At 41.4% G+C, this 11,886-nt stretch overlaps 1 protein-coding gene across 1 annotated transcript in view; it reads left to right on the plus strand.

Moving 5' to 3' along the window:
* The first annotated feature begins 293 nt into the window (after positions 1–293).
* Positions 294–11,886, plus strand: part of TRAFD1 (TRAF-type zinc finger domain containing 1) — a 15,830-nt gene continuing 4,237 nt past the window's right edge. The window contains exons 1-6 of the mRNA XM_007938180.1: positions 294–340; positions 5,412–5,547; positions 5,660–5,713; positions 8,921–9,326; positions 10,058–10,264; positions 11,486–11,562. Coding sequence (XP_007936371.1) covers positions 294–340; positions 5,412–5,547; positions 5,660–5,713; positions 8,921–9,326; positions 10,058–10,264; positions 11,486–11,562 — 927 coding nt within the window. The remainder of the gene's footprint in view (positions 341–5,411; positions 5,548–5,659; positions 5,714–8,920; positions 9,327–10,057; positions 10,265–11,485; positions 11,563–11,886) is intronic.

Here is an 11,886-nt window from a genome sequence, read left to right on the forward strand (position 1 = left end):
ATAGTGCCTAAGGTACTTGACTGCTAACCAGAAGGCTGGCGGTTCAAACCCACCAGCCACTCCTCGGAAGGAAGGTTGGGCATTCTACTTCCGTAGTGATGCTGCCTCGGGAACCCAAGGAGGGATCGCTATGAGTTGGGTCTGACTCCACGGCACATAACAACAACATGACACTGATTTTGGTGACATTTTCTTTCACCAGTTTGTTTTTGCTTCTTGCATGTCATCCTTAAAGCAGAAATGAAATTGAAAGTTCACACTTCCTCCTTTGTGGTTTACAGGAAAAGCTAAAGATGGCTGAATTTCTAGATGACCAGGACACTCGACTGTGTGACAACTGGTAAGATATTACATCTGAGAAATACTACTGGCATGAGTTGGTTTATTTTTGATAGGTTAAAATTGTGGCCATGTAATATATTGTGCAAATCTATGAGATTAGAGGGTTTTGTTTTTTTTTAATACTTTTGGGGCAAATTGCCTATTTTGGTAATTTTGACATTTTAAGTTAGCATAGAGTAGGGACTAGAGTGAGGAAATGAGCCAATCGGGATCCAATTGATTCCTGCTCCTACTTAGCTAGTCACTTTTGGCAGTCACTACTTGCTTGGGAGCTCTACCTTTCTGATATACAAAGAAGGGAGCTTGCCACCTTTTTATGTGTCTGAAAAATAACAGCTACATTTTTTTTGGGAGAGGAACAGCAACTTTACAATACTGAAGATTTCTATCTGGAACAAATATATCCCCCCATTTATTTGTAATATATTCCACTTCTTAGATCATACATTAAAAAAAATACTAATGATGTAATAAAATGTAATGCTGGACAAAGTGTTTTTCAAAGTATAGTAGTCGCTGACTTCCAAAGAATTCGAGTCATAACCAACCTCATTTACAACCATCGTTATTATTGGTAATATATGTACTATAAACACAGTTGGCAGTGCATAATTGGCTGATGTTATCGTTCTCAGATGTTCACTCACAATGTTCAGTTTTACGATTTACTGTTCAAAACACTACCACATTTATAAAGATACTGCTAATAAAAGGTATCATTAATGAAAAATTAAAAAAAGAGGTATTCGACTTACATCAGAACCAACTTACAACAGAGTTGAAACAGAACCCTGTTATAAGTCGGGGGCTACCTGTATGCTTCAGAATTTCCTGAGTGGCCACAGTGGCTGTCTTGAGCTTGATTGGGAGCGGGGTTTGGTGATCTTGGTACTAGATCCAGGGATCGAACAACTGGAGCAGAGCAGCTCAGTTTTAATCCTTTTCATGAGGGATTTTGTTAAGCAACATCCCTCTGCTTTTTTAAAACGGGAAAAAAAAATTGGTCTCATTGAACTCTCAAAGCAACCCAGCTTTGTTATTTCAAGATTCCAAAACTGTTAGTGAAGCTTGGCTGGTCTTGAATGTAAAGCTTTCTGTTTCAGTGTTCTTCACCCCTGTGATTGACAAGGAAGAACAACTCTTTCCTGCTAAAGTGAAACCTAGCAATTAATAATCGGCTGGTTCCTGGTGGGGCTTTCTCAAGAATTTATCTTGGTATTCTGGTGATAAGAAAGTGCTCTAATTGAAAGTTAAAAAAAAAGCAACAGCAAACAGAACTGTCTGAGCTATATTTAGGCTATCAGATTATGGTAGAAAAAATGACACAGGGCATGAGGAAAAGAGTTTGATTCAAATTGGTGAAAGGTTTGAGCCAGGTAGCAGTTTTTCTTTCTTTGCTGCCTTTTTCTTTCCCCGTACCCAGCCTAACTTTCAGCAGCATTAGACTACAGTTAGAGCAACTGTGTGGAATTAAGATCTCATTTCCCTGACGGTGTCTTGCCTTGCCTTTTAAGATATTTATTTCTACTATGCCACTTTCTACCATTTCATAAACTGTTTTGGCTTTGTCTACAAAGTAATCAGTTAAATAATCACAAGAAACAGCATTGTGATTTTGTAAGAAAACAGACACAATGCCTTTGCGTTAGTTATGATAATCTTGTTATTTAATAGTCCAATTTGAAGGAGTCTCAAGCCTAAGACAGTATATAAATACCTATGCCAAGGAAGTTAAAAAATATAGAGGAGTTAATGAAAACAAGGTTATTAAGCCAAACCAATTATATAAAAAATAAAACAGATTGGCATGCAAGGCTCAGCCAGTAGGGGTATGTCTAAGGAACTGTGTTTAAAATCTAGGTTTTAAAATTTTGTCTTTACAGCCTTAGCCCCATTTTTATTCCCTAAGAAAAAGTAGTCAGAGCTCCTTTGGTACATGTCTCTGTTTCTTAAGGTGTGTGTGTGGGGAGGGACCACTCTAAAACAATGGAAGCTTCCCTGGTAGAAGGCATCACCTTTTTATTTTTGCAGGAACAGAGTTGGTTTTTGGCTGATTATATATAGTATTTGGAAGGCAACTGGGAATGTCTTTGTAACTCTTAGCTTACTTTTCAGTCATATCTGTGTAAAGTGAGATTTCGTCCTTAACTTGCTTGTCTTTCCTTCGGTAATTTCGGCAGTTTTATCTAGATACAGAATTGGGTTCTCATTTATCTCACAATTAAAGCATTTTCATTTTCTCTGTCAGTAAGAAGTATTAGTATTTTACCTGGTTGGAATGTTTGGTGGGAGTATCTTGGCAGTCCCCAACTTAGGACGGGGTTCCATTCTGATGACTCCTAAGTCAAATAGTTCATTTTTTTTTTTTTAGTTTTCAGTATTATTACTTTTTATTATCAGTATCTTTAGAAACAGTAAATCATAAAATTGCACATCTGTGAGTGAACATTTGAGAATGATAACATCAGCAAATTACTGTAATATGTAAATTTTGTAATATGCTGTTAACATTACACACAAAAAAAGGGACAGTCATAAGTGCAGGTCATTGTAATGCAAATATGTCATAAGGCAGGGACTGCCTATATTTAAAAAGAAAAAAAAATCTAGCAGGCAACAATTTCATGTAATTGTTGCAAATATTTTTTTACCTTTTTCTTTCAAGCTGAAAATATGGAATAGTAAATGTTTGGTGTTCTTACCTGATGGCTGCTCTTGGTTCTTACTTCTTCATTATATCATGATACAGTTCTTAATATTTTAGTGACCTTGTGTATATAAAGTGCTTTATGTCAAGTTATCCTGGACAGCCCTGTAAAATAAAAACTATAGACATTTATTTTCTGTTTTTGCTAATTAAATTCTTGTCAAAATAATGAAAAAGAGACCCAGAATCTCTTAGCACCTTCCTCAGTATTTACTGATTTTGATTGTTCTTTTAACCATTTTATGACACTAATGAAAATATGCATAAGCCCAAGAACAGGCTTGGGTAAAACACAGTATCATTTTACAGTTCTAACAACACATTTTCAGGTGGTTTTTAAGTCGTCTGTGCTCCTTATACAACTAACACCTAACGTATTAGAGTGCACCTACCCCACCATCTCATTATCTGGCATTTTGCATCGATGACAATAGTGAAAAATCTACTCTCTATTTTGTGCAGTTATGGTGAATGCCTGGCAGTGACAATGGTTGCTGTGATGGTTAAGGTTATGTGTCAACTTGGCTGGGCCAAGTACACTCTCAGTGGTTTGGCAGTCATGTAATGATGTAGTCATCCACCATTTTCACATAACACCAACTTTTGCATAATGACTTGTCTTTGGAACCTAACCATATTGATAAGTGAGGAGTGGGTATACTAGTTTCACTGTATCTTTAACAGTTGTCGTTGTTGTTATGTGCTGTCGAGTCAGACCCGACTCATAGCGACCCCTCCTTGGGTTTCCAAGGCAGTATCACTACGGAAGTAGATGGCCCCATGTTCCTTCCGAGGAGTGGCTGGTGGGTTTGAACCGCCAGCCTTCTGGTTAGCAGTCAAGTGCCTTACGCTACTAGAGCTCCCATCTTTAACAGTGGGATTTAGTAATTTTAATTTTCGTTAATTTAATAGGTTTAAAATGGTAATTGATTTGTAGCTCTTTCCACTTACATTTTTAATACTTTACAGTTCTTAAAAATTTTAACTGAATTAATTTAATTTAAAACCAGTAGGTTCCTTAGGAAGCTAGGAATTTGGGAAAAATGTGGGACACTAAATCTGCTGAGTCATTGGTAGTGTTCTCTTTTTCTATTTGAGTTTCCTTCGCAGCTCTCACAGCTCATTCTGTTTTTGTCACTTTCCAGTTCTGCTGTGAGAATCACCTTGGGGCCCTGAGCCTGTTGGGTACACCACTGGATGAAAATGAACTTGCATTTTTTGGTGTCTTGTTTAGGCTTTCAGATTGGGAGTATGACTCTGGCTGGAGGCACATTAGTCATCCTACTTTGCAGTATTTCTTAGACTATGTAGGAAGATTAAAACTCTAAATGAGAAATAAGCTGGCAGCAACTTAGTGTGAGAGAGGGTTCTGCAGTATTAAGCTTGAGAGGCAAAATACGCATTATAGATTTGTGGTTTGACTATCTTGTTCAGGATTTTATTTTTCTGGAATTTCATTCTAGGTGACATCCTTCTAGGTGGTTTCTGTGTAGCTGAACTGTGAGGTTGGAGGTCTTCAGTGGTCATATCCCAGTGAGGAAAAGGCAGGCTTGGAATGTGCTATGCCTCCAGTGGCGTAAACTGTGTTCTTTTCCAGTTTCGGTGGTCTTACTTCTTTACTTAAGATTATCAGTTTTGTTTTGTCCCCTTCTTTTCTGCAAGTTAGATAGGATCTTTGATTGGATCCCTAAAAAGAAAGAACGACAAAAAGTGTGAGGAGACCAGATTGGTGGGGAGGGGTTCAGGACTTCATTTTTGTACCGTTCTGTGGGGAACTTTTTATCCAGGCGGAGTGCGCCTTCCTGCCTCATACCCAGCCTACTTTGAAAGGCATACAGGACACGAGGGAGACAATTTCCCCTTCCCCTTTGATCATTCCAAAAGCTGTGTCTGCTTCTGTTAGTTCTTTTTGGTTTTTCATAGAATAAAATCTAATGAGATTAAACGACTTAAAAGTGAGAGTGAAAAGAAATGGTGGTTGGTTTGTTTTTATTACCCTGGAATGTATCATTCTGCTTCAGAGCATGGATAGTTCTGGAAGAGCCTAGCTCAGCTCTTGTTTGGCCGCTGACTTTGTGGTGGGTTGTGCTCGGCTCTGACTTGTGGAGAGTGAGGCTGAGCTGAGAGAGGTAGTGTAAGGCATTGGCTGTACAGGCTTCTCCGAACTTCAGGATTTCGTGGCTTTTTTTGAAAAGCAGAGGTGGTAACAACCTTAAAAGCATGTAAAGTAGTTACTCATTAAAGAGAAATAATGGAGGTTAAAGATTTGGAAGGACAGATTTTCACATTACCATTGTGCAAGAAAACTCATAGATAGGCATTACAGTGATGCTTGCCTTTTTCTTTTATTGGATTTCTGTAGCAAAAAAGAAATTCCTGTGTTTAACTTTACCATCCATGAGATCCACTGTCAAAGGAACATTGGTATGTGCCCTGTCTGCAAGGAACCGTTTCCCAAATCTGACATGGAGGCCCACATGGCTACGGAACACTGTCAGGTGAACCACCAAGTACCCATATGTTCATTACTGTGTTCTCCTTGTTGTTGTGTACTGGCAGGCAGGCATGTTGTCACAAAGCCAGTATACTGATTCTCACTTTCTGCCCTAGGTGACCTGCAAGTGTAACACGAAGTTGGAGAAGAGGCAGTTAAAGACTCATGAGGTTAGTCTCTTGGCACGATGAAGAAGGGAATAACCGTGGGGCTGGCCCTACTGAGATGACAGCCACATGCAGAGCAGAAAGCTAGTCTGGGGGCATCTTTGGTCACTTAACTCACTCACTTGCTGTGGAGTCAGATCCGACTCATAGCAACCCCTCCTTGGGTTTCTGAGGCAGTATCACTACATAAGTAGATCACCCAGTCTTCCTTCCGAGGAGTGGCTGGTGGATTTGAACTGCCAGCCTTCTGGTTAACAGTCAAATGCCTCAGGCACTAGGCCACCAGAGCTCCTTTTGTTCATTTACCAACCACTTTCACACTACCTCTCAAAGCCTTACTGTTCTGCCGCTGCCAGGTTCAGCTCTATGGCTCTTGTGCCAGATGCTCAGGCCTCAGTCATTCCCTTTGAAACTGAGAGTCTGTCTCAGTTCTTTAGGGCTTCAACTCTTGGTAGCCTCACTGAGTGCTCTGTCAGGTCTGAGTACCCCTGTGATGCAGCCTTTCTGGAACACAACCTGCCTTACAGCTTATAATTGCACTTTGACTTCTTATTACGATCCTTGAATAGTACCCTGTATATATCCAAAGAAATTCCCCAGAGAGCATTTGGTCAGAGAGAAAATGGTATCTTTCATCCCTGGTTGAGATAAAACTGGCCATAGTTGAATGAGTGTGTTAAATATTAAATTAAAAATCTCAACGAGGATGTAGGTGGTGGTTACACAGGAGTTTATATACTTATGTAAATCTTTAAGCTCTGCACTTAAGACTTGGGCATTTTACTCTGGGTACCTGGTGGGGGAAAAAAAAAGAACAACCCACCCTTTACCTCTATTGATGTATAATTAAATGATCTTTAATTATAAAAAGTAGTTCATGTTCAGTGTAGAAAATTAGGAAAATAGAGGAAAGTATAAAAGGCTACCCAGAACCCCAGCTCAGAGAACATCTCGTAAAGAGCTTGGCACGCTCTGACTTCCATTCTTTCTTCTCTGCTTGACTACTAGGCCTCACCAGTTTGGGAGGGTGAGGGGTAATGATTGAGGTCACATTAACAAAAATAATCAGAATTTCTCAGACTCGAGCATCTACTGGCTAGGTTAAACACCCTAACAAACTGCCCACTCTCCTCGCTTCTCTCCCGGCTATTTCTGGGAGTTCCACCCTGATACACCAATCACTGTAAAGGCAAAAGTACACAGCATTCCTTAACATTCTTGTAAGTCAAAGCTAGGATAATTTTAGACTAGAGATGATTAACTATTTAGAGTTTTTAAATACTCTTTTTTTAAAAAATAGTTTATACTTCATTTGCCATTCTGGGGAGTTGCCAGTGCTTTTTAGGGTTGTTACTTTAGATTAGTAACTATATTATATATGTTAAAATGGCATGGGGGCGAGCTACTTGACTCCTTTAACTTCACAAAAGAGAGGAAGATCAAGATCAACAGCCTAAGGCTGATTCCTGTGAGGCAGAGGTCAGACATGCCTTCACCCTCCAATCTTTTTACCAGTTCTGACACCTACTGTTCATCCCACGACACTCTTCTTCTCTGCTGGGTATGCTAATTCATTGCATTGGCCACACAGAACTCACAGACCATATTGATAGTTGAGGGGTTTATTAGGGAAGTAATAGGTTACAATTCCAGTTCAGGAATGCTCTGGATACCGTTCTTTAATCAGGGCAGCCTCTTCTCAGCTGCACCTGCAGGCAGGTCTTCCTCTGGCCCTTGGCCTGGCCTCGGCCCGGCTCAGACAGGTTCACAAAGCTTTTTAAGCTCTGCGCTAAGTGTCCAGAGGTGCCTGACTGCCAGTAAGCCTTGGCTCGAAGGTGCTCAGCTACAGGTCTGCGGGTGGGCAAATCTAACCCTTCTAAGTGCCAGGAGGCACGTGACTCTGCCAGCAAGCCTCCTGCCCATAGGTGCTCAGCCCGCTCTGTTGCTTCCTGCTGTGTCTCGCCATCTTCTGTGTCACAGCCCCCTCTCTCTTGTCTCCTCGGTTTCGGAGTTTCAGTGCAGGCCCACAGGATGTACTCTACTTCTGGCTTGTCTTTCTTGGTGGTCGTGAGGTCCCCTCTCTGCAGTGAAAGTGGTTCTTTTTTAAGTCTAGGAGGATGGCAAGACTGACCAGCCCCCTTATTAGGATTCCATACATTTTATTTATAGGATCCCAACCCCCCCCAAGGCTATCCAATCCCTGTGGTGGCTATATGCACCTTGTTTTGCATAGTCCCACCCAGTCAGTTGGTGGGAGTTACAAAGACTGGCTAGAAGGGCCATGTTAAGTAAGTCATGCACCACCGTATGATACATGCTAGTGATTATTTGATCATTTGCTGTTGACTAACTTAAAACAGTGGCCTTTTTTCCTGTTAAAATTTTTTTTTCTTTCTGAATTGGTATTACATCTACATAGTATACAATTTTAAAGTCATGAAAGGATATATGTGAAAAGTATTCTATGCATATATAGTGCTAAAAAAATGCTTGGAGGGGCATTTGGAATAGAGCTTGGGTTTAATTAGATGAAAGGAAGTTTTATCTTTGTCACAGTGGTTATAAAGTACCTAAAGTTTTGAAATGCTGTTACATGAAAATTCTAAACTTAAGCTCTTGTTTTGGAATGTGCGCTTCATACCAACATATTCCTTTGTATCTTTTTAATAGTTAGTGACAGTTTCCAAGTAAGCTTGAAAGTGTTGTCTTTTATCTGCTGAGTACTTTTACATTCTTGGGGTTCTTGGCTTATTTGATCAGTTGAAAGCAGCGCTGTCCCCACATGTGCAGATTAGAAAATCGTGTTCTGATTTTTTCTTTCCCTCCTTACAGGTGCTTAAGTCTGACTCTGGAGTACTGAGAGAGAATTGGGTTGGTGAACCTGACAAACATCTGAATTACAGTTTTATTGATATTTGTTCCTGAGCTTACTTCTCAGGTTGATTTTGGGTTACTGTCTAATGTGTGCACAGAATGATGATAGTCCAGGTGACTGAGTAGATTCGTCTGAAGAGTTCCCTGCCTTCTGTAGAACCTTGTGGCAGGGCCAAAAGGGCAAACCATGAATCTGAAATATGCAGGACAGCATGGCAGGTGAAGCTAGGTTTGGAAGAAAATGCTGAAGTAGATGTCGTTGGCTTCCCTTGCCCCTCACTAATACCTGGCCTCTCCCAGAGACACACGGTAACTGGCCCCTCCTCTGTGTTGCAGGAGACTGAGTGCCCTCTGCGGCTTGCTGTGTGCCAGCACTGTGATTTGGAACTTTCTGTTCTTAAACTGAAGGACCATGAAGATTACTGTGGGGCTCGGACGGAGCTGTGTGGCACCTGCAGGCGTAATGTCCTAGTGAAGGACCTGAAGACTCACCCTGAAGTTTGTGGGAGGGAGGAGGAGGAGAAGAGAGTTGCAGGTGCCTTGCCTGCTACTGCTGACGATGAGCCTTGGAGTCAGGATGGAACGTGGGTCACATCTCATCTCCTCAGACAGATGCAGGCGCTGGACCCACCCGTGAGGCTGCCCCGGAGGCACCTGCGAGCCTTTGACTCAGACCTTTTCCATAGTAGGACTGCCAACCAAAGGCACATGACAGCCCGGTTTCCAATTCAGAATAATCTGTGTGAGTTGTATTTGGGATCAGGAAACTGGACAGTATCAGAATCCCAGAGAAAATAGGGTACAAAGAGGCTGAAGAATAGGATTTTGGGGCCAGATTTTGATTATGAAACCTGACTATAGCTGGGTAACATTAGGAAGAATACTTTCCTATAAATGAGGGTAAGAGAGCCTCTTACTAGTGGATTACTGGTATGTTGAATAACGATGATAATGAGGACAGTGTTATTAAGGCTAATGTTGAGTATATCCTGTGTGCCACATGTACATGCAAAGTGCTTCACATATATTAATTCTCATAGCAGTCATGAAGGGTGGGTATTATTCTCATTTTACAGATAAGGAAACTGAGCCACTGAGAAATTAAGTGACTTGTCTAAGGTCAGGATAAGTGGTAGAGCTAGGATTTTCCAGGCAATCTCATGCTTTGAATTCTTCTGTTACTATACAGAAAATACATGTAAAGTGTTCAGCACAGTGCCTGTCACATAATTACGGCTTAATAACTTTGCTTCTTAAAGATACAAGTAGAATGATGATGGGGCTTCTTCTCGTGGCAGATGTGATGTCTGGAGTTCTGTGAAAACTGGAAAGCCACAGGTGCTGGCAGAGCAGGGCCTCCGGTTCCTCCCCAGCTGCCTGTAATCCTTGAATGTGTTGGCATAGGCTGAAGCTGCAGGCTGGCAGCATCTCGAATATTTCTTGAATGTTGTTTTGTTTTTTTTCTTTTTTCAGTTGAAGAACAAGAAAGGCAGGAGAGGAACAGAAGCCGCCAGCTCCACAAAGAAGGTGGTGAAGATAGTGCAAACTTGGACTTTATGTTGGCCCTAAGTCTTCAAAACGAGGGCCAGATACCCCATGTGGCAGAACAGAACTTCTGGAGGGCTGTATGTGAGGCAGACCAGTCCCATGGCGGGCCCAGTGCTCTGAGTGACATAAAGGGTAGGTTTCTTTATTCTGCACTAGCCTTGTGTCTCTTCACTCACATTTTCCATTTCTTTGTCACTGTGCTACATTCTGGGTAATTTCTTCTATTTCACTGATTCTCTCTTTAGCTGTTCCTAATCTGTTATTTATTTGCCCATTGAGGTTTTTATTTGAGTGATGTTTTTTCATTCCTAATTCTGTTTTTCAGTTTGCCTATTAATTTTTTTAACAATCTTTTGTTCTCTTGTCATATCCTAATTCCCTCTTTAACATGTCTTTAAGCATACTTACTTTTCTTTTGTGTCTGGAAATACTAATCTTTGCAGTCCATTTCTTGCTGTGTCTGCTGCCTCTCCCTCGTTGGAACTTCCTGCCATGTTTGTTGTATGCCTGTGTGTGTGTGTGTGTTTTAATGGTCCATTTTCTACATGATCCTCTAGGAGCATTTATGTATGCTTCTGGCAGGCACCTGGGAACATGACCAGCTGGGGTAAATTTAAGTTTTGGGCTTGAGGATTTTAAAATCATAAATGTGACTTTAGGTAAAAATATATATGTAAAAACGTAAGTATGGAGTCTGGCCTCAAACCCGTGTGACAGTCAAGCTGTAGGTACTGACCCGTGAAAGGACCTTTTCTCCCTTCTGCCCAGAGAGCAGACTAGACGGGCAGGTTTCCTTACTTCTCCCACTGCTGCCTCTCACTCATCTGTTCAACATTCTTACTACTTTGGGAATCCTGGCCTTAAAATACTGCTTTTTACTCACTGAACTTGCTTTTAGTTTGAAGTTTCAGGTATTTTGTACTGGGCGGATTTTCCAGAATATTTGTCTGCCAGTAATAGACAAGCCTCAGTTTCTTCATCTATAAAATGAGAATAGTGTAGGTTCTCCTTCATTCAGTTTTTTCTAAAGACTGAAATAATGCATGGAAAGCTCTTAGGTTAGTGCCTCAGACTGTTTTCATCTGTAATTAGAGTAGCAGGTCAACACTGCTGTACTGATACTCAAGAAATGGGTGACAGAAAGTAGCTTCTTTCATGGTACAAGCTTTTGCCTAGAGTTTGTCTCTTAGATGGTTTCCCTTTGAGGATTTACAGCCCCACAAATTGCTACATCTAAGGACTGTCAAAGGAAGTCAAACTTTCAAAGCCCCCATGCAAGAGATAAAAGATGGAAATAAAATTTGTTTTCATTTTTTCTTTTTTTTGAGACTGACTCTGTGGCCTGATACCTAGGTGCGGCCGGTGAGACCATGCTGCCTTGTGAGTTCTGTGAGGAGCTCTACCCAGAGGAACTGCTGATCGGTCACCAGGTGTGTTGGACACTCCTCGAAGGCTTTGAGGAGAGGGTGTGCAGGCCACAGGTGGGCTTATAGGGCACCTGGTCTTGACCAGACTGTGCTAACACAGTGCTGGGGGCTGGAGAAGCAGCTGTGCTTTGCCTGTGCCGTGGCTGACCGTGGGCACGAGATCTCAGCCTTATCCCTCCCACAACATGAACCGTTCACCCAGCAGGCCCCGTTGCCTACTCCCTCCGTACCCGTACCCACCTCCACTGTGCCACGTTTTGATTTCTTGGAGCCCTACTGAAAGGAGCTGTAGTAGCGTAATGGCTAAGCTGCTAACCAGAAGGTTGG

The sequence above is a fragment of the Orycteropus afer genome, unplaced genomic scaffold, assembly GCF_000298275.1.
Source record: "Orycteropus afer afer isolate SDZICR_OR568_19922 unplaced genomic scaffold, OryAfe1.0 scaffold00048, whole genome shotgun sequence".
Classification (NCBI taxonomy): Eukaryota; Metazoa; Chordata; class Mammalia; order Tubulidentata; family Orycteropodidae; genus Orycteropus; species Orycteropus afer.